Source organism: Chiloscyllium plagiosum, chromosome 19 (genome assembly GCF_004010195.1).
Source record: "Chiloscyllium plagiosum isolate BGI_BamShark_2017 chromosome 19, ASM401019v2, whole genome shotgun sequence".
Taxonomy (NCBI): Eukaryota; Metazoa; Chordata; class Chondrichthyes; order Orectolobiformes; family Hemiscylliidae; genus Chiloscyllium; species Chiloscyllium plagiosum.
Genome location: NC_057728.1, coordinates 11,306,469 through 11,327,295, shown reverse-complemented (window position 1 = coordinate 11,327,295; position 20,827 = coordinate 11,306,469). Strand labels below are relative to the sequence as shown.

The 20,827-nt window shown below is 41.8% G+C and overlaps 1 protein-coding gene across 1 annotated transcript in view; it reads left to right on the top strand.

Moving 5' to 3' along the window:
• Positions 1-743: 743 nt before the first annotated feature.
• Positions 744-20,827, top strand: part of LOC122559510 (A disintegrin and metalloproteinase with thrombospondin motifs 20-like) — a 373,826-nt gene continuing 353,742 nt past the window's right edge. The window contains exons 1-2 of the mRNA XM_043709081.1: positions 744-2,056; positions 2,363-2,712. Of these exons, the coding sequence (XP_043565016.1) occupies positions 1,966-2,056; positions 2,363-2,712 (441 nt within the window). The 5' untranslated portion in view covers positions 744-1,965. The remainder of the gene's footprint in view (positions 2,057-2,362; positions 2,713-20,827) is intronic.

Genomic DNA, 20,827 nt, shown 5'->3' with positions numbered 1-20,827 from the left:
AGAGGTTTACAAAATTATGAGGGGCATGGATAGGATAAATAGACAAAGTCTTTCCCCTGGGGTTGGGGAGTCCAGAACTAGGGGGCATAGGTTTAGGGTGAGAGGGGAAAAATATAAAAGAGACCTAAGGGGCAACATTTTCACACAGAGGTTGGTACATGTATGGAATGAGCTGCCAGAGGAAGTGGTGGAGGCTGGTACAATGGCAACATTTAAGAGGCATTTGGATGGGTATATGAATAGGAAGGGTTTGGAGGGATATGGGCTGGGTGCTGGCAGGTGGGACTAGATTGGGTTGGGATATCTGGTCGGCATGGATAGGTTGGACCGAAGGGTCTGTTTCCATGCTGTACATCTCTGTGACTCTGACTCTATTCCTGTTAAGATTCAGCCCAGAGTGTCATGATGGATTACAACCTGAATTTTTGTCTCTTAAATCCAGGAGGACAGCTGCCTAGACAAATTAACTGCAGGTGTAAATTTGGGATCTGGCTGTGCAACAGATCTGTGTGACTCTTAAAGATGCTAAAGAAATTTCAATCATACTGGATTATGATCTCTTGTGATTACAAAGACAAGGGGTAGACACTCATCTGCAGATTACATTCCAAACTGCAAACGCATTGTGCTTTTTTATTTGAAGAATACAAGAATAGGGATTAACAAGCAATTTTCAACTCTACTGGTGTGCACTGGCCTGCAGTTGAGCATTAGTAGGTTATATTTGAATAATTATCCCTCGTTAACTCTGTTGTGAGAGGGATTCTATGACACAGGTTCTAATCTTTCTTTATGTAGACACGTCATGTTAGTGTTTCTTATCGGTCTTATTTGTTAATTTAAGAAAGCCTGGCTAAACTGGTTCCTTCTGTTTAAAGCACAAGTTCATTTTGGGTTCGGGAGAAAGAGGGGAGGCATGTGTTTTTACATTAACTTTGGTGCATCCAACTGAGGGCCTGGGTGAATGTGGGAGAGGTGCCAGCTCAAATCTCCTTGCCTTGGAGTTTAACAGTTAGGTCTGGATCCCTAACACATTGGGGAATCTCCGGTGGTGACAGTAGAAACATGGGGCAGGGAATAGACCAAATGGTCCATTGGACCCACTCCACCACTCAACAGCTGGGCCTCTCTGTCAAAGCCATTCTCCTGCTCTCTCCTCACAGTTTTCTAGATTTGGTCAAGAGTTCTGGGCATGGAGTCGGTGTCTAGCAGGGCTGCACTGGAACACAGTTTAATGACACGTATCACGCCAAGTCTTTCATGTTGTCTTGCTGAGAATCGGCTTTTGCATTCAGAGTGAGAGATTCATGTAGCTGATTATTACTTCAAAGGCGTCAGTACTGTAATTTACAACGATAAGCTCAGCTCCCTGTGCATTCGCTGCTGCTGGGGGAGCGTGCATAGTTCGCAACGAGCGTGAACGGGATTGGAAGAACATTTTGCACGGTCGGTGCTCCCAGCAGAGGGACGGCTACCGGGCACAGCAAGGGCTCGGGGTATTTTCAAAGCGCGCACCCGGCTCTGCGCTGCGGAAAACAAGGGTTAAATTCGCTGGAAGTGAGTTTCTGGCTGCAGAGGCGGAGTGGTGAGGTTGCAAGCCCAAGGGGCGGGTTCCGGCCCGTTTGATGTGCGGGGCTGGCCGAGAGAATGAATGGATGCGCAGACAGCTTGCACCATCCCCGCCGGGCTGCGGACAGAGTGAGAGCCGCTCGCTGAGGGCGGAGGGATGCACAAGGCACGGCGAGCCCTGTGTGCCTGAGCCCGCTGCTGAAATGAGTCCGTGTGGGCAATGGGCGCAATCGAGGGGGGGTTTGCAGCGCTGGATGTTACAGCAAAGAACCTTTACGTAAGCGACGAGGCTGCCCCTCCTGATCATCCCAGTGCTGCTGCTGCTGCGGGCAAATCGAAAGCCAGTGCATTTTGTGTGTTAGACGGGAGAAGGTGCTGCAGACCCCGGGGGAAACCATGCAGCTGATGCTCTGGGTAAAAGGGCTGCTGAGTCAACTGCTTGTATTTATACCTCTTACTCGAGAATTGCGTTTACATCCTCAACAAGGTACTGTGGCTTTATGGTGGCAGGGTTTCTATTCGTTTCGGATCCGAATGGGGGATGAGTTGTAGACAGATGTAGACACACACTTCTATCTGTTTGAGAAATTAGAATAGGTGAATGTACCGAAGGTGTGTTTTATATTTAAGTTTGTTTTATTATTGTCACGTACGGTGAAACGGAGTGTTTTGCAAATGATCCACACTGACTGTTCACATTATTGTTAGCATAGAATGATGAGCTGGGGTTTGAGATTGCCTTAACTTTTTGACCTAAAGGTTGAACCTCACCAGCGTGTTAAACCCCTTACAGAGAGCTTCGTCAGGCAGCTGAGCTCCTATGAGATTACCTCTCCGAGGCGCCTCAACGATTTCGGCGAGGCTTTCCCGCACACCCATCACTTCAGGAGGAGGAAGCGGAGCCCGGACTCGGAACCCTGGGCCTCCCGGACTCACTACCAGCTCCACGCCTTCGGGCAGCTCTACCGACTCAACCTGAGCGCTCACTCGGACTTCATCGCCGCCACGTACCGGGTCAGACACTTGGGCAGAGCGGAGCCGGGCAGCCCGCACCCTGACTCGGACCTGAAGCACTGCTTCTACAGCGGGCATGTCAACTCCGAGTTGCGGCACACCGTGGTGGTCAGCCTGTGCACTGGCATTGTGAGTATACCGGGCTAGAAACCGGGGGAAAGGCAGCTCCTTCCTGCCCACACTCTTGTCTCCACTCTTACGGATTATTTCTATAAGTGTTTTCCTAGAGAAGGGGATTATCTGGAGTTGGAGGGTGGGACACATTGATGGGGGAGAAAAAAAACTCAGCAAGTCTGACAGTGGGGGTGAGAAAGCAGAGTTTCACTTCCTCCTTCAGAACTGAAGGTTCCACAAATGTCATTTGCAGACCTCTGGGGCTTGAACTCAGACCACCTGCTCCGGAGGTAGGGACCGCGACCGGGGGTGCCCGTCAGAGGCTCTCAGTCATGGTGTCGCGATCGGTCCTTCTCAACTTAGACTGCACCCCGACTTGGCATCATCCCCTATTTCGGGATGGGGTGAGTTTGGAACCCGCTGCTTTCGGGAGCTTGTTATCGCTGTCGCTGGGCTGATGTGTTATCCGCTGTTTTAACTGGCAGAGGGGAGAGCGGGTTGAGCAGTTCAGCCAATGGGGCCGATCAGGTACAGCAGGTCCACACGGCCAGGCAGCCTGGCTTGTCACTGACTCTGCCCCTTTTTAAAGAGGTGCGATTGTCTCTTTCTGGCCGGCCTGTTTATAATCGCCAGAAAACAAATTTGACCGGCCATTTCCACAGTAATTGCAGCAGTCAGATTCTCAGCCTTCTCAAATATCCCAGCGCCTGTTCTAAATTAAACATGTTATACGGTTTGGAAGTATGCACCACACTCGCAGTGGTGCATACTCAACAAATGGGGAAAGAGAGGACATTGGCCAAGTCCCAAGAGGCAATACTGGCAAGTGGGCTTGACCCAGTACATTTCTGTTCAATGGTCACAGCTAGTTCTAAGGATCAATCGAGCAAGGGGCTCAGTGTGTTTGCTGCCAATAGAGCTCAATTGGAGCTGTTTTCGAATCCCAGTTACATTCTTTCATTTGTTAATAAAGAAGAAATAGCTCTGGCAGGAGGTGGACTGAAAGAAACTTACTTGTCAGTGCTCACACATCCGATGTGAAGCATTGTGCTCAACCCTTTGGTTGAATTTGGGGGCTGGCAGGTCTCCCTTCTCCAGAGGGACATTGAAAAGATCATTTTATTCAGATGTGCATCCCAGCATTAGCAAAACTGAAGGAGCACAGGAAAACACAAACCCACAAATGGTCATATCTTATCTTGGTGACGGAGCGTAGATACATTGAGTAATAAAACTATCAATGTTTAAAATACAGAAGAAATTAGATTCCCTGCAGTGTGGAAAGAGGCCCTTCAGCCCACACCAACCCTCTGAAGAGTAACCCACCCAGACCCATTTCCCTTATGCACCCAACACTGTGGGTAATTTAGCATGGCCAATTGGCCAGACCATCTTTGTGACTGTGGGAGGAAACAGGAGAACCCAGAGGAAACCCACACAGACACAGGGAGAATGTGCAAACTCCACACAGACAGTCACCCGAGGCTGGAATCAAACCTGGGATCCTAGTGCTGTGAGGCTGCAATGCTAACCATTGAGCCACCATGCTGCCACATCCTCCTCATCACTTTATACACTTCAATTAAATCGTTCTTCAGCCTAGCTTTCTTTGCCATTAAAATTCTCTGTTCCCGCCTCCATACATAACCCTCATTCAGGCATACTTGTTGGGTTTCCTGCTTCAGTATTAGTGGTGGGGAGCAGCAGGGGACTGGTTGAGATTGGAAGATAGGGAGAATATAATCAGAAGTGCTTTGAGTGAGCTGGCCCACTTTCTTGTCCCCTGTCTATATATTGACAGCTCAAGAAGGCAAGATCATTGTTGAGTTTCAGAATGCGATCCATGAGTGTTAACAGAAAGAGTCAGAGGCATGAAACTAGAGAGTATCCAGTATCTGCGAGTTTTGTCCACCCCATAAATCTAAATTGGAAGCTTTACATTGGCTTTCGTGCCTCATTCATTTGGAGTGAGCATTAGAGAGATGCACATCTTTTCATTTTTGACATCAGGGAGCAAGCAGTTCATCTGGGGAACAACTGTTGCTTACATACCTACACTTGTCTGTCTGCTAATGAACAGATAATCCGCGTCAAACTTGTGAACTGTAGGAGTGAAGATCTTGCACCTGTATGCCAATCATAAAGATTTGAAAATAAGTTGCTGTGCTAATTGTGTATAGTGCAGTTTGGGACTGTTATTGCTGTCACAGTTTGTTAACAAGCAGTGAAATTAGGAGCACAGGAATAGATCATCCATCCTTTTGGGTCAAAGCCCATTCCCACTCTCTTCTTTTATATCATGGCTGCTTACTCCATTCACTCTTCTTTGTTCAGTATCCTGCAATACATTAATCTAACCAAATTTATTCAACTCAAAGAAAATTTCAATGCACCCAGAATTCAAAGCATTTTGGGGACAGAGTTCCAGATTTCTTAACCCTCTATCTGAATAAGTGTGACCTATGATCCCCCTTAAATGGTTTAGCTCTAATTTTTAAATTATGACCCTTGCCCTGATTTCACCACATCAGAGGAAATATTCACTCTTTCAAATCTATTCATTATTTTAAATGGCTCAAGTAGATCAACATTCTAACCTTAAGAATGTAAGCCAACTCTATGCAGAATTTAACTCTTTACATTCCAACATAATTCTGGTAAGTGGTGAGAAGTTGGAAGTGATGTGTCCTGAATGTTTCAGGTTCCTATGAACACTTAACTGGGAGCTTACTATAAGGATGTGGAAGCAAATATTGATGCCCATTTGCACACATCATCTAAGGTTAGAAAGTTTCCTTTTCTCATTAATGTGTTTTTATTAAATTTGCTCCTGTAGTTGAATCCTTCTTCCTCATTCTTCTGAACTTAGACAATCATTGTGAGCTCCCAGCTCCATGAATATACATGTTACTTCGCTGGCAAATACTGCACAATGATTGCAGGGCCTTCACTGATGTCAAGGATGTAAGAAACATCACAGCTTTAGTTTGCTTCTACCCCTTGTGTGTCTGATTATGCTAAGATATTTGTTCTTTCGTGACAGTATTTGCTTCCCCCGCGCACCATCAGCAATGATCTTTTGCTTTCATTCTTGTCAATAAGGTTAAGTTTAAAGACCAATTTTGCAACATATGTTAAACTCAACAGCTTCCCAGACAAAACGTGCATTGCAAATTCAGCCTCTCTAGTGTAATGACTATTACGACACACAGCAAAGTGGTTTTGTGCCTAATTCTATTATTTTCCAACTCACTTATTGTATGTCCTTAAGGGCTATTGATAACTGTGTATTCTTCTTCATTTAGAAGGCATAATTCTGTGGGCTCTTCTCAAGGCTTCTATTCATACTAACCTATGATTGTTAGGTAGGAGGTGTGGTGCACTTGCAGTAACATGTGCTGCTTTTTCCAGCTTTCTTCATCTTGGCTGCAAGGTATGAAATGGCTGAGGAAGTCTATTGAGTTTCTCCTTCAAATAATATCGCTTGAGCCTCATAAACTTCTGGAGGCATGGACGTCTTGCTGCAGAAAAGATCTGCAAGTCCAGGTTATCCTCCAGAATCTATTATCTTATCTAATTTGAGCAGAATGGTAATTCCTGTATGATCCTGAATTATGAATTTCAGTACATTGGCTCCCATGAGTGGCTTCATCTTAAACTCAATCATGGCCTTAGCCAACATTTATGCACATACTCTTCCTGCAAGTGATGATGATGAGGGGAACAAAGCTGAAGAGAGCATTCTGTCTTGCTTAGTTAGAATGTTTGCAGTCTGCTTTTTGATGTATTGTATCACATTTCTCTTAAATCTCTTTGTAGACATAAGATACAATGAAGTACTTTTAAATGTAGTGAACATTATTGGATACAGCAGCAATCATTTTGTACATGGCAAGTCAGAATTCAGATGAATAAACTTGTGTTGTAGTTTTAGTTTTGGTTAAAGGAAGCATATTGGCCTGGGGAGCTTGTAACTCCTGAAAAAGTACCAAAGGATCTTTAACATCTACCTGAATCCATCAAATGGGCAGAAGCTAGCTTGGTTTAAAGTCTGATTTGCTAATCATCCAAATGATAAAAGCAGTCTAAGCTATGGTCAGGGATTCGATACTGACTGGTAACTGGATCTTGACTCTCAGGATATGGACAGTCTCTTTGTTTTAACTGGCTTTGTCATCTACAAGGCTGAAGTGTCAAGTTCAGAACCCAAGGTTGCTGTTTTAAGTGAGAAAACCTAATACAGATTTGTGAAGATCATATACGTTGTTTAAAATTTGGTATAATTTTGAATATGCTATTGACTATACTTGCACTTCCTGTAATAACTAGGCATTCAGTTTGCAAGAATTGAAGATAAGAATGATCATTTCCTCTATTCTGAAACATGCAAATTCCCCATATAGTTTTTTAAATGATCTTGGATTTTGCTCTATTTGGAAATTTATTTCACATGTCAGTCATGAGTTATGTCAAGTAAGAATATGTAATAGCTGTCAAAAAATTACTTACCCATTACTCATAGGAGCTTTCTTATCCTGTAATTTCAGTTAAAGTAATATCTTGGATTTACTTCTACCATTTTCTTCACACACAAAAAAAAGAACCTGAGACCGCCACACTTAACTCTCCACTTTAGGATAAGAAGCAGACATTTCTACAGTTTTTCTTCTTAGAACTCAGAGCTTTGACATTAGCTTTGATGGTGGCTCCTCCTGCACTGCCTCCAATGCTTGAGTATCTCCCTTGTTTCTTGATGACACTGACTAGAACATTTCCTCCTCTGATTTTATATTAAGACAGTTTTGTCTCAATCCTCTCAGAGCTTTGTGGATTTTCTCTACATTGCTGTCTTTCAGCTTCAACAGCATTTCTGAAGTATGCATGTCTGACTGGTAACTGGATCTTGACTCTCAGGATATGGACAGTTCCTTTGTTTTAATTGGCTTGGTCATCTAGGAGGCTGTAGTGTCAAATTCAGAACCCAAGGCTGCTTTTTCTTTTCTTTGCACAGCTATTGTTACATCCACTTTTGAATATATTGTTTCGAGTCATTTTGTATTTTTCAAACTGCCTCCTCTTTTCCCTCGATAGCTCCTTGTTTAGTATCATCTGGCGGATTGACCGTTTTGCACTGAGCTTCAGAATCCAGTCATTTACGTACATGACACACCATATGGGTTCCAACAAACATCTCAATGAATGTTATACGTCCATTCAACATTGAACCCTCTTACCCTGCCCTAGCATGCCTTGATTTCTTGTATTGTATTAACAGGAATAATCATTCATCTGAAGCTGTCTCAGAAAACATTTTGAAGTTGAGATAGATAATTAAGGGTTAATTTTAAGGGTTTCTCCAGTCTATCTTGTTTATCATTTCCTCAGTGAAGGTGAGAAAGTTGGTCAGGCAGGAATTTTCCCTTCTGAATCCCTGACAACTGCTTACGAGATTATTAATTACTAATCGATTCTATAATATTACAGACTGACTGTTCATGAGCACAGGACATTTGAAAGGACTTTACAGTCAATTAACTAATTTTGAAGTGTTGTACAGTTTAAGACTGTAAGACATAGGAACAGAAATTAGACCATTCAGCCTGTCAAGTCTGCTCTGCTATTCAATCAACCCCATTGTCCTGCTTTCTCCCTGTAACTCTTGGTCCCCTCTACAAGCAAGAACCTATCTCTCTCAATCTTAAATACATTCAATGACCTGGCCTCCACAGCCTTCTGTGGCAGTGAATTCCATAGATTCACCACTCTCTGGCTGAAGAAGTTTCTCTTTATCTCTCTTTTAAAAGGCCTTTCCTTTACTCTAAGGCTGTGCCTTCGGGTCCTAGTCTCTCCTACCAATGGATGCCACAGTGATTTTCTCACAGCAAGCTTACACAAACAGTATTGTGATAATGATCAGGTGATTTGTTTCTCATTGTGTCAGTTGAGGGATAATTGACCAGGACAACAAGGTAACACCCATGAGCTTTCTTGAGATAGTGTCATGAGACCTCCAATGCGCCCTACAGCTAAGACAGGGTTTTGGTTTAAGTTTTCATTCACAAGATTGCACATCTGATAGAGCAGTACCCAGCATTGACAGTGTTTTGCTTAATGTTGAATTCCTTATGTAATAATGAATAGAATCCCATTAGTCATCTTAATTGCGAGTTTTACTTGTATACAAATGTTTTCTGACCATTGCATAAAAGCACTTTAATCCCTTTGCAGTTGAGAAGTCTGCAGTCATTGTCCATTTCAGAAATGCCTTGTTCTTTTTTTAACTATTGCAAAAGTGAATAACTTTATATTTTGCCACATAATATGCCATAAAGAGAACAAAGAATAATACAGCACAGGGCAGGCCATTTGGCCCTCCAAGCCTGCGCTGACACATTTTGCCCTTCTATACTAAAATTATCTTCTCTCCCAGGATCTGTATCATTCTATTGCCTTCGTATTTATGTATTTGTCCAGGTTCTTCTAGAATGCTGCTATTGTGTCTGCTTCCACCACCTTTTCTGGCAGCGGGTCCCTAGACTCACCATCCTTTGTGTGACAAACCTGCCTTACACATTTCAAACTCCAGCCCCCCCTCCCCCAGTAATTGACCCTTACACTCTGGGATAAAGCTTCATACTTTTCACTGTGACCATGCCATATGCCAACTTTTTGCCCACTCTCTCAACCTACCTATATCCGTCTGCATCTTCCTTACGTTTTCACAGCATACATTCTATCTGTCTTGGTGTTGACTATAAATATAACTGCCATGCCTTAACTTCCCTCATCTAAGTCATACATCTAAATTGTAAAAAGCTGTGGCCTCAGTATCGACCACTTGTTACATTCTGCCATGCATACTCTCTGTTTTCTATCAGCCTGCCGATCTTCTATTCTTGCAAGTATGTTCCTTCCCACACTGAGCTTTTACTTACTGCAACTACCTTTGAAACGCTTCCAAGTCAGGCACTGTATGTAAAGAGAGGAAGTTGATCTATCAGCCTAGATTTAAACCATCTCCATCTGGCAGAAACTGGGCAGAGACACAACAGTTAAAATAACACATCCTTTTCCAGCATGTGAGCAGGATACTGAGAGAAAGGAAACAAAGTCAGTTTTAAAACACTATTGCATTCCAGCTCTGAAGTTGGGACTGAAAGCTAAAAGGTCTGATAGAGGTTGTCAAAATTATGGGCAGGCAGAAGAAGTAGATAGAGAGAAACTGTCCCCACTAGGAAAAGGAACATGAGTGAGAGCACTCAGATTTAAAGTGATTTGTGAAAGAAGTAAAAGCAACATGAGAAAAATCTTTTTTTACCTGTGAGTATTTGGGGTCTGGATACATTGCCTGCAAGTGAGGTGGAGGCAGTTATAATAGAGGAATTCAAGAGGGCCTTGGACAGTTATTTGGTTAAAAACAATGTGTGAGGGAATGGGGGAGAAAACAGTAGATTAGCACTCGGTCATGATATACATATGCCTAGCTGGTGCAGGCATGATGGGCTGAATCACCTCTTTCTGTGCCCTCAGACTTCTGTGATTGTGTGATCTGCAGTGTGAAGCTGAGGCATAAAGGTGGGAGTAATTCATAACTCCGTGAAAGTGGGGTGACAGGTAGACAGGATGGTGACCTTTTGGCACGCCTGCTTTCATCGGGTAGAGCACTGAATGTAGGAATTGGGAACATCATGTTGCACCTGTACAAGACATTCGTAAGACGACATTTGGAATACTGCCTGGAATTCTGGTTGTCCTACTATAGAAAGGATATCATTAAATTAGAAAGAGTGCAGAAAAGATTTACTGGGATGCTACTTGGACTGGAAGGTTTGAGTTATAAGGAGAGGTTGGATAGGCTAGGACTGTTTTCCCTGCAGCACAGGAGACTGAGGGTTGACCTTATAGAAGTCTATTAAATCATGGGAAGTAGAGAGCCAACAGTTTTTTCCCATGGTAAATCTAGAGGCATAGGTTTAAGGTGGGAGAGGAGAGATACAAAAGGGTCCAGAGGGGCAATCTTTTCACACAGAGGGTAGTGAGTGTCTGGAAGGGGCTGCCAGAGATAGTGGTGGAGGTGAATACAGTTTTGTATTTTAAGAAACATTTAGACTGGTACATGGATGAGATAGGCATGGTGGGATATGAACCAAATGCAGGCAAATGGGACTAGATTAATTGTGAAAATTGGGCAGCATGGACAAAATGGGCCAAAGGGCCTGTTTCCACACTGTAAACCTGGCTGAGGCTGAGTTTTATATATTTTAGGTTCTCTCATGGGTATTCATCCAGAGAATCAAGAGTGTTCATCCAGGCATCTTTTTATGCTTTGGGGCTTCCTTGTACTGACCTACGTCCCTTCCCACTGGTCATGACAGGACTTCCTGATTATAAGCCCCTACGATTGCTGCAGGCTGTTCCTATGGGTTGCAAGCTGTAAATTTCCACTCTTGCTCACTGGCCTGGCTGTCAGTTTGGCCAGCTGTCAGCTGGGATGCTCCACTAGCCTTCTCAGTGAGGCCCCTCTGTTAAGCTCAGCCTTTCTGAGTTTACTACTGTGTTCCTTCTGCCTTCCTCTTAATTAATATCAGAGCCAGCACTTCTAATCCATGACCTTCCACTGGAACTCAAAGCTGCTATTGACGAGCAGCTTTTAAGCAAATCAAACCATGAGAAAGAGCTGGACAGGATTTGGGAAGAGGCATCCAGGGGAGTGGAAGGCAGGATTAACTGAAACAACCATCATGCAAAGTCAAACGATTTCCAACATCCTCAGAATATAGCTTTTCAGTTCGTACAAAATTGCTTGAAGTTAACAAAATTGTAAGTACAGTTAAAAAAAAGGAACTGTGTTTCAGCATCTTTGGACTGAATGGTTCCTGTGTCAGTACCATCCCAGGAAGTTGGCTGAATGTCATGTATGCGTCACTACAACATAATGTCATTTTCTCCATCATTAATTCAAATGTCACCACCCGATTGTACAAGAAGGTGGAAAAGGCTTGGACTTTTGTGCTGTTTTAAATTCATTAAATGCAATGTAGTGAAGCAAAGAAGTAGTTTATGTTGCACTGAAATGCATTTGGATGAGGCTCGTAGGTGGAAATACTTATAATCGTGTGTTGACTGACTCTATCATAAAAATCATGGAACAAGAGACTTTCACAGCATAACGTACGGGGGTGTTCTCTCTGAAGGAGGCTGTGAACAGTTTTTTTTTCCCAGAATAAGGCAAGCTTAAGTAATGAATGTATTGATAGCACAGCTGTACTGAAGGAGGCAGGGATAAATGGTGGATGTACCAGCTGTATGTTAAGGGTTGAACAAAAGTTGAAGTAAGTCCTTTTGGAATGAACTTGATATATCAAGTAATCAATTAAAATTTGGCACATGGCCACGATGTTTGACAGGGATACAGTCCAAAGGCTGAGCTTTGTGAAGAATGCAGTAATGCGCTGCCTCTGAATAAACTGTGTAAAGTCGGATAGCAAAGCCAATAAGCATGGAAACATTCAACTCTATTTACTTGTTCCTTCTTGTGAATAATTCTGAACTATGCCCGCAATATGATTAAAAAGAGTATATCCATGAACACAATAAAATAAGCAAAGTTTTTTGGAATGCACAGTACTGTTATTCAGTGTGATATTGTGAAGTTATGAGTGAGTCACTGGACTTTGGGTTGTTACCAGTAGATTGGGTACTGGTTACCTTATGAATTGGGGAGATGGTGATATATTGGTAATGTCTTGAGTAATCCAAAGGCCTAGGCCAATGCACAGGTTCAAGTCTCACGAATTTTAATTTTATTTAATAAATCTGAAGTGTAAAGTTATTTTCACTTATGGTGACCATGAAAACCATCAGGGATTGTTCTAAAAACCTAATGGAGTCACTATTATAAATTAAATTTGTTTCTTTAAGGCACAAAATCTGTCATGCTTTCCTGATCTTGTCTCAGTGTGACTTCAGACCCATTAAATGGTTCTCCTGAAATGGTCTAGCAAGCCACTCCATTCAAGGGCAATTGGGGATGGGCAACAACTGCTGGCCTTACTAGTGATTCCCACATCCTAAGAAAGAATAAAGATAAAGAAGTTGTGTGGGCAGTGTTGTAAGACTGGTTATCATCACTGGGAGGAAGCATCCCTGGAAGTTTGACCACATGACATTCTAATCTCACAACGCATGTTCAAATAATATCTTCAACACTTGATTTATAAAGGTTGTAGTTGGCTACCTTTGCCTGCAGTCTCCATCCCAGACACATGATCTCTCTTTCCCTCACTACTCAAACGTTCCAGGGTCTCTCTTTCCTCTGGTTCACATCTCCAACTACCTCTCTTCCCCCAACCACTTTCCTTGTCCATTCTGACATCAGTATGGTTCAGTGGAGGGGCAGCTTCTAGAAACAATTATTTGAGAATGGAATCAACAGTCATATGGATTTAAATTGATTTGCAAAAGCAGCAAAGGTGATATGATATGCCAAGAATTATGGTGGAGATAGATTCAACTGAGGCGTTCAAGGGGGAGTTAGACGCTTGCTTGGATAAAAGTAATGTGTGAGAGTATAGAGGAAAAGCAGTGGATTGGCATTAGGTAATGATATTCATTTGAAGAGTTGGTCCACACATTATGGGCTGAATAGACTCAATCTTCAGCATAGACTCAATCTTCTTTGATTCACTCCATTGGTTGTTCCCAGCATTCCATAATTCAGTCTGCTGGTTGTTCCCGGTGTTCCGTGATTCAGTTCCCGGTGTTCTGATGTTCTGTGATTCAGTCCACTGGGTGGTCCTTATGCTAAAGGATAACCGGAACTTTCTTCTTGCATCTGAGATTTCTCCATTGTCAGCCAGTGATTTAATGGAGGGCATGAGACCTGCGTTCCCTGAAAACTGTACAAGGGGTCAGCTATGCTGAAATCTGGAGCAAAATGCTACAAATTCATTGCAAAAAACAATATTCCTTTTACGTTGCAGACGTATGTAGCCACAAAGCAAGAAACAAGAGGGGGGAAAGAAAAGTGAAAATTCTGATAGATAAGCAATGTTGTAAATTTTGAACAATGACATTCTCCACTTCCATTTTCATCAATGTCCAATAATTCACCCTCTAGTCTAAGACACTCCCAAGCAATCCGACAGAAACCAGAGTAAACTTGAGGATTATCTATTCACTAAAAACCTAATGAACTTGGATTTGACAAGAACGATCCCTGTCTGAACAACCTCCTGATCTTATTTAAGGGAGTGATATCTTCAGCGGACTGTTGTGATGAAGTAGTTTGCTTGAGCTTCCAAGGCATCTGGCAAAGTTTCACACAGAATGCTGTCAAGTTGCAGGATAAATCTTAGGGCTTGAGAGGTTGATAGAAGTGTAGAATACAATGAAAACTTTTTACTGGTGTAACATTAGGAGTGGGGAGGTGGGGTGGTGGGGAAAGTAGGAAAACAGTGAGTTAGATTCACACAGAGTCAGTTTTGGATTCTACAAGGTTTCCAACCTGTGGGCTGGTCCCTGGATTCAATGCAATTTGGACAAATTGATTTAAAGGGTGGGTTCAGCAAAATTAAGTTGGAAAAAATGTCATTGGGCAGAATGATGATAAATAAATGGAAATGCAAATTAGTATAGACAAGAAAAAAAGGGAGAATTGTTGCATTCCAGTCTAACTGAAATAATGAAAACTGTGGTTGAATGAGAGGCAGTAAACTTTAGTATAATATTTCAGACCACTGAACAGAAGGAATCATTAACGAGAACTGATTTTGAAATCTAGAATCAAAACAGTGGCATCTGTGGCAAACTCTAAACTATTCAGCAAGTTGTAGAGATTTCCAAACTCCAAAGGGAAAAACAACAAAACCTTGATGTTAAGAGGGCTCAGTTAACAGAGAAACTTGCACTTTTATTCTCGACAAAAGGTGATTTCGCTGAAGGATTTAAGTTAGCGAAAGATACATGAAAGCTAAATCTGGAAGCGTCAAATCAAATCAGGAGAGTAGCATAAGAAATTGCATGTTCAAATAAAAGAAAAGTTTGGGATTGATATGAGGAAGTTCTTAGACTCAGAGTGGTCAGCACATGACAGGATCTTTCAGTTGGTGGAGATGGAGCAGTAAATCTTTTTGCACTTGTAATTTTTATCTGATAATGCACCTGTGAAGTTCCTTCGAATATTTCAGTGCTAAAAGAGCACTAAATATTTTTAATTAATTTTTAATTAATTAATGTAAGATTGCTTACATCTCTGAACAGGTGAGACTTTAGTTTGCTATTATGCTTTCTGTGTACACAAAAAGAGTACAGTATCTTTGACACAAGCATCCTGACTCAGGGGTAATGGCATTTCAACTTCATCACAAAAGCAGTCTTATGAAGATGCTGTAGGAATAAGTTAACTTGCCAATAGCCGAGTGAACGGACATCACCTTCATGTTATAGGCAGTGTAACTGCAGTATTGATTATCAGCAATAAACAATCAGATTAAGTGAACTCCTTTTGGACTGCAAGATCTCTGGGAGATGGCATAGTACCTGTGAGTCATATGCCATTTGTTCCTTGAGGCAATGGTGAAATCATCTGATGTTTGTTGGCAGATCAATATTCACTCGGAAAGCTGGGAGAATCCTCCTGCTAATAGTGCCATAACATCTTTAACGCCCATCTGATTGGAGAGACATAACTCAATTTGACATCTCATTTGAAGGCAGCAAATCTGACTGTACTGTACTTCTTCAATACTGCAATAAGGTGACAGCTTTGACTTATGTTCTCGAGAGTTGATAAAGATACAAAAGCATTTCCAGAACAGTGAGTTTACCATTATACAAATCTCCAGAGTCAAGGCATGAAGGTGCGATACCAGTATCCTTCACCCTCATTTCAAAGCGATTCTTTCTTTGTGTGTGGGGTTTCCTTTAGTACTTGTTGGTTTGCTATTATGCTTTCTGTGTACACAAAAAGAGTACAGTATCTTTGAACCAGTGCTCATGTTTTCCACTCATTAAGTGGTCATTTTCTGCTTCAGTTTATTTTGAGAGTAAAGAAAAAAATCCATTTACTTGCAATTCTCTTACAATTCATAGCACTATTTACTAGTATTACCTTAACCTTAAACCCTGATATGAGGAACTGGAGGAAGGACGGGCCACTTTAAGTGGTCAGAGAATTTCTTGAGTGTTTGAAGCTGATCAAACACAAACATTGATTAACATTGGTTTCATCTGGTGCCAAACTGATAGTAAAAACCCGAGGATATGAAACATTATGTCATTAAAGTCATATTATTTATAATGTCTTTTGATTGATTTACATTGTGTATGAAAAGGAAAAAAAAAGCCTCAAATTTGTATCTGCAGGGATACTGATATGATTTAATAATGGAAAGTTAACTAGATGTCAAGTGGATGAAATGATTTATCAAGTGCCAAATTGAATGACATCCAAGTGGTTAATTGTATGCTAATATTTAATTGATTGCAAGTGATGGACATTAAATGGGGATTCACTTGAAACCGTAACAATAGACACAGACATAGTTGTTAGTTAGGAGGTCCTTGTGTGTATTCCATAATTGTGTTAGTAAACATATATAAAACTGTTTAAAGATAGTTTCATTTCTTCATTAGTAACTGATTTTTTTGGACGTAAACGTTGGTCAGGGTACAAAGGGTGTATCTAATATTGTCAGAAATTATTTGCAACCTTGTTGTACCAGGATGTGATAGGCAGAATGCAATATGAATCCATCTGTGTTCTATTCATTAAAACAGTGACTTGTGATACAATTATGTTCAGAAAAATTGACCTCATCTTTTAGGTTTGGGTGTGTTCAATAATTCCTTCACGCGTAGGTCTTTACTTGTCCTCACATGTGAGAAAAGAAATAGAGTTGCATGCAATAGTTTTAAAAGATGTAAAGCACAGTGATGGTAGGTCAGTGTTTAGACCAAGAATTTAACTGAAATGCACCAAGGTCCATGATCTGCCCCACTGCTTAGAAATCAATAACATGGAACAAAGCTCCATCAAAAGTAATTAATGGTATATTGATTGACCCTTTTGGAACAAATTTCTGGTGCATATCTGGGCTGAGAAGTTGCAGATGGGGTTTAATTTTGGGAAAGCAAATCTTAGCAGGACTTATACAGTTAATGGTAAGGTCCTTGGGAGTGTTGCTGAACAAGGAGACCTTGGACTGCAGGTTCATATCTCCTTGAAAGTGGAATCACTGGTAGATAGGATAGTGAAGAAGGTGTTTGGTATGCTTTTCTTTATTGGTCAGAGTATTGAGTACAGGAGTTGGGAGGTCATGTTGCGGCTGTACAGGAAATTGGATAGGCCACTGTTGGAATATTCCATGCAATTCTGGTCTCCTTCCTATTGGAAAGATGTTGTGAAACTTGAGAGGGTTCAGAAAAGATTTACAAGGATGTTGCCAAGTTGGAGAGTTTGAGCTATAGGGAGAGGCTGAACAGGCTGGGGCTGTTTTCCTTGGAGCATCGGAGGCTGAGGGGTGACCTTATAGAGGTTTACAAAATCATGGGGGCGTTGATAGGATAAATAGACAAAGTCTTTTCCCTGGGGTCGGGGAGTCCAGAACTAGAGGGCATAGGTTTAGGGTGAGAGGTGAAAGATATAAAAGAGACCTAAGGGGCAACGTTTTCACGCAGAGGGTGGTACGTGTATGGAAGGAGCTGCCAGAGGAAGTGGTGGAGGCTGGTACAATTTCAACATTTAAAAAGTATTTGGATGGGTATATGAATAGGAAGGGTTTGGAGGGATTTGGGCCAGGTGCTGGCAAGTGGGACTAGATTGGGTTGGGATAACTGGTCGGCATGGACAGGTTGGACCGAAGGGTCTGTTTCCGTGCTGTACATCTCTATGACTCTGAGAAGGTAATTGAATGTAGTGTGTGCACTGGCAGGTCTGCTGCTATGCTACAGGTTCACTCACGTCTGTGAGATTTAACCGATCTCAGGTAGTACAGTAATGATAATCAGATTACTCATGTATACCCAGTGTCTCACTGCTATCACATGCTGATGTTGAGGTGGTTCTACTGGGGTAAAAGGGCCTTCTCCCATCTCCTTCTGGAATAAGGATTTGCACAAGAAGTGTGAGAAGAAATGCCAAGTTTTTCGAACACACAAAAGTACAGCACAGAACAGGCCCTTTGGTCCAAAATGTTGTGCTGACGATTAATCCTAATGCAAAATAAAATAACTTAACCTATGCACCCCTCAGTTCACAGCTATCCATGTGCATGTCCAGCAGATGCTTAAATGTCCCTAATGACTCTGCTTCCACTACCACAGCTGGCAACGCATTCCATGCATTCACAACTCTCTGCGTAAAGAACCTTCCTCTATACCTTTCTCCTAATATCTTAAAACTATAACTCCTCGCGTCAGTCAATCCTGCCCTGGTGAAAAGTCTCCTGACTATTTACTGTATCCATGCCTCTCATTATCTTGTATACCTCTCTTCCTCCTCCTCTCCAGAGAGAAAAATTCGAGCTTGGTCAACTTCATAAGGTAAGCCCTACAGTCCAGGCAGCATCCTGGTAAATCTTCTTTGCACCCTCTCCAAAGCCTCTCTATCTTTCCTTTGGTAGAGTGACCAGAACTGGACACAATATTCCAAGTATGGTCTCATCAGGAACTTGTAGAGCTGTAGCAAAACCTCATGGCTCTTAAACTCGATCCCCCACTAATGAAAGCCAAAACACCATGTGCTTTTTCAACAACCCCATCCACTTGAATGGCAACTTTGAGGGATCTATATACTTGAACACCAAGATCCCTTTATTCCTCCACACTGCCAAGAATCCTGTCTTTAATCCTATATTCAGCATTCGAGTTTGACCTTCCAAAATGCATCACTTCGCATTTATCCAGGTTGAACTTCATCTGCCATTTCTCAGCCCAGCTCTGCATCCTGTCAATGTCGCACTGCAGCCTGCAATAGCCCTCTGTACTATCAACGCCACCTCCAACCTTTGTGACATCTGCAAATTTACTAACCCACCCCTCGACCTCCTCATCCAAGTCATTTATAAAAACTACAAAGAGCAGAGGCCCAAGAACAGAGACCTGTGGGAACCCACTCAACACTGTCCTCCAGGCAGAATATTTTCCATCTACAACCACACTCTGCCTTATGAGTGCCAAACAAGTCTGAATCCAAATAGCCAACTCTCCCTGTATCCCATATTTCCTGACTTTATGAATGAGCCTACCATGGGGAACCTTATCAAATGCCTTGCCTGAGGTCCATATACACCACATCCACTGCTCGACCTTCGTCGATCTGTCTTGTCACCTCCACAACACATAACACAACATTACGTGCTCAATTACTTACCGAAGTTAATATTGGTTTCTGCTGAAGCACCAGCAACTTAGTGCAAGGCACCCATTCGTCTGTCTGTAACTTGTTGATTTTCCATGGCAAGTAACTGTCCATGACTAAGTGTTGCAGACCAAAATATTCTAGGCCCAGAAATACATCATGAGGGAGTGGTTGATATGGTTTCAGGTCCTCTCATTTGTGTACACTGAAGTGCTGGAAGCAAGGTAAAATCCCTCTAGCTATAGGTCTCAAATCTTTCATACCATGTAAATGTTGATGCAGTCTGCATTTTAAATGGATGAGGCACTCTGGAATGCTATGGAAATGGGTGGAATGTATTCTCTCAGACAGTTGTCAGTCTCTGGAATCCTGTTTCATGGACAGCAGTGGAGGTTAAATATTCATCTAATTCAGCTTTGAAAATATCAGATTGTTATCTACAAGGGAGTCACAGATTAGGGGATGGTCAAGTGGAGGTAAGGCCACAATCACCTCAACAATGATCTTCCTGAATAGTAAAGTAGTCTCGATAGGCTGAATGGCCTTCTTCTATGTCTTATAATCATATGACCTAATGTACTTAACTTAATTAATAAATATTGTACTATGTGGCATTTAGATTGCGTTGTACTATCCTTTTTTAAAATTTTATGAAAAAAGTATATTTTTGAATTAAAGAATGGTAACTATCCACCTTTTGGGCTAGGAAGTGAGTGAAAAAGAATTAACAAGGTTCTCAGAAAGAAAAAAATTCAGAGTACTGATAAGGAGGAAGTAGCTGTTTGGATGGTATTGACTATAATGATGGAGTCCATTAGCTCATAATTGTAGGAGCTGAAATTGGATGGAAGGAGAGAGTGTTTTGTGGAGATGACTAGTAGTTGGACTTCAAGAAGCTCCTGGAGCAGTAGGTTGTTATGAGAGGCAGGAGTAATGTGGTACTACCAGATCAGGTGATGGAAGGTGAGAACACTTTAGTGTTATGTCTACTCAAGTCTTGCTCCTTGTGGCCTTGAAGGTGTTAAAAGGGCAACCTAGAGGGGACAACCATAATGGAAGGGAATAAGTGCTTTGCTGAGTGAAGGCACCAAAATCTGGGGTTGTGGGTTGAGGAATTTAACAACTGTAGAAATATTGTGTTGAGTGAAGGCCAAAGGTGGTTCAAGAGTTTAATAGATAAGAATAAGCATTTTTGATGCAGTTCGAAGGGAATAATGCTGGTGAGGATTAGTAGGGCATGGCCGGCAGTGACCTTGTCAATATTTGAGGTCATAGAAGATGGCAAAGTGAAGGGGAGCAAATTTGAGTAAGTAGTAATGTATATCTCTATACCTTGTAAAAAAAATCTCAATAGGTTTTGCCTTCTGACATCAGAGATTACAGTTTAATTTGCAGCTCTAAATTCCTTTGCAGTGTTCCCACATTGATGTTGTGAAGCCATGCTATTGTTCTTTTATGGTATAAATAACTGTCTGATGCAGCTATCTAAATAACTGCATTGCAACTTTGGCTCTTTTCCCAAATATTGCAGGGAGAGGAAATGGCAGATATTCAGGATGTAGATTAAGTCATATGGTGGTTTTAATGTGCACTTGTACCACATAGTGGCATAAAACTAACACAACACCATGGCTTCTCTAACTCACCATGGGCTGCTAATAATTTTGTGCAGGAATATTTAAATAATGCAAAAAGAATTGAGTTTGTGAGTAATGTACTTTTGGCTGAATCTCCAATTTTGTAATTTGTGTCTGATTCATTTGGTTTTAC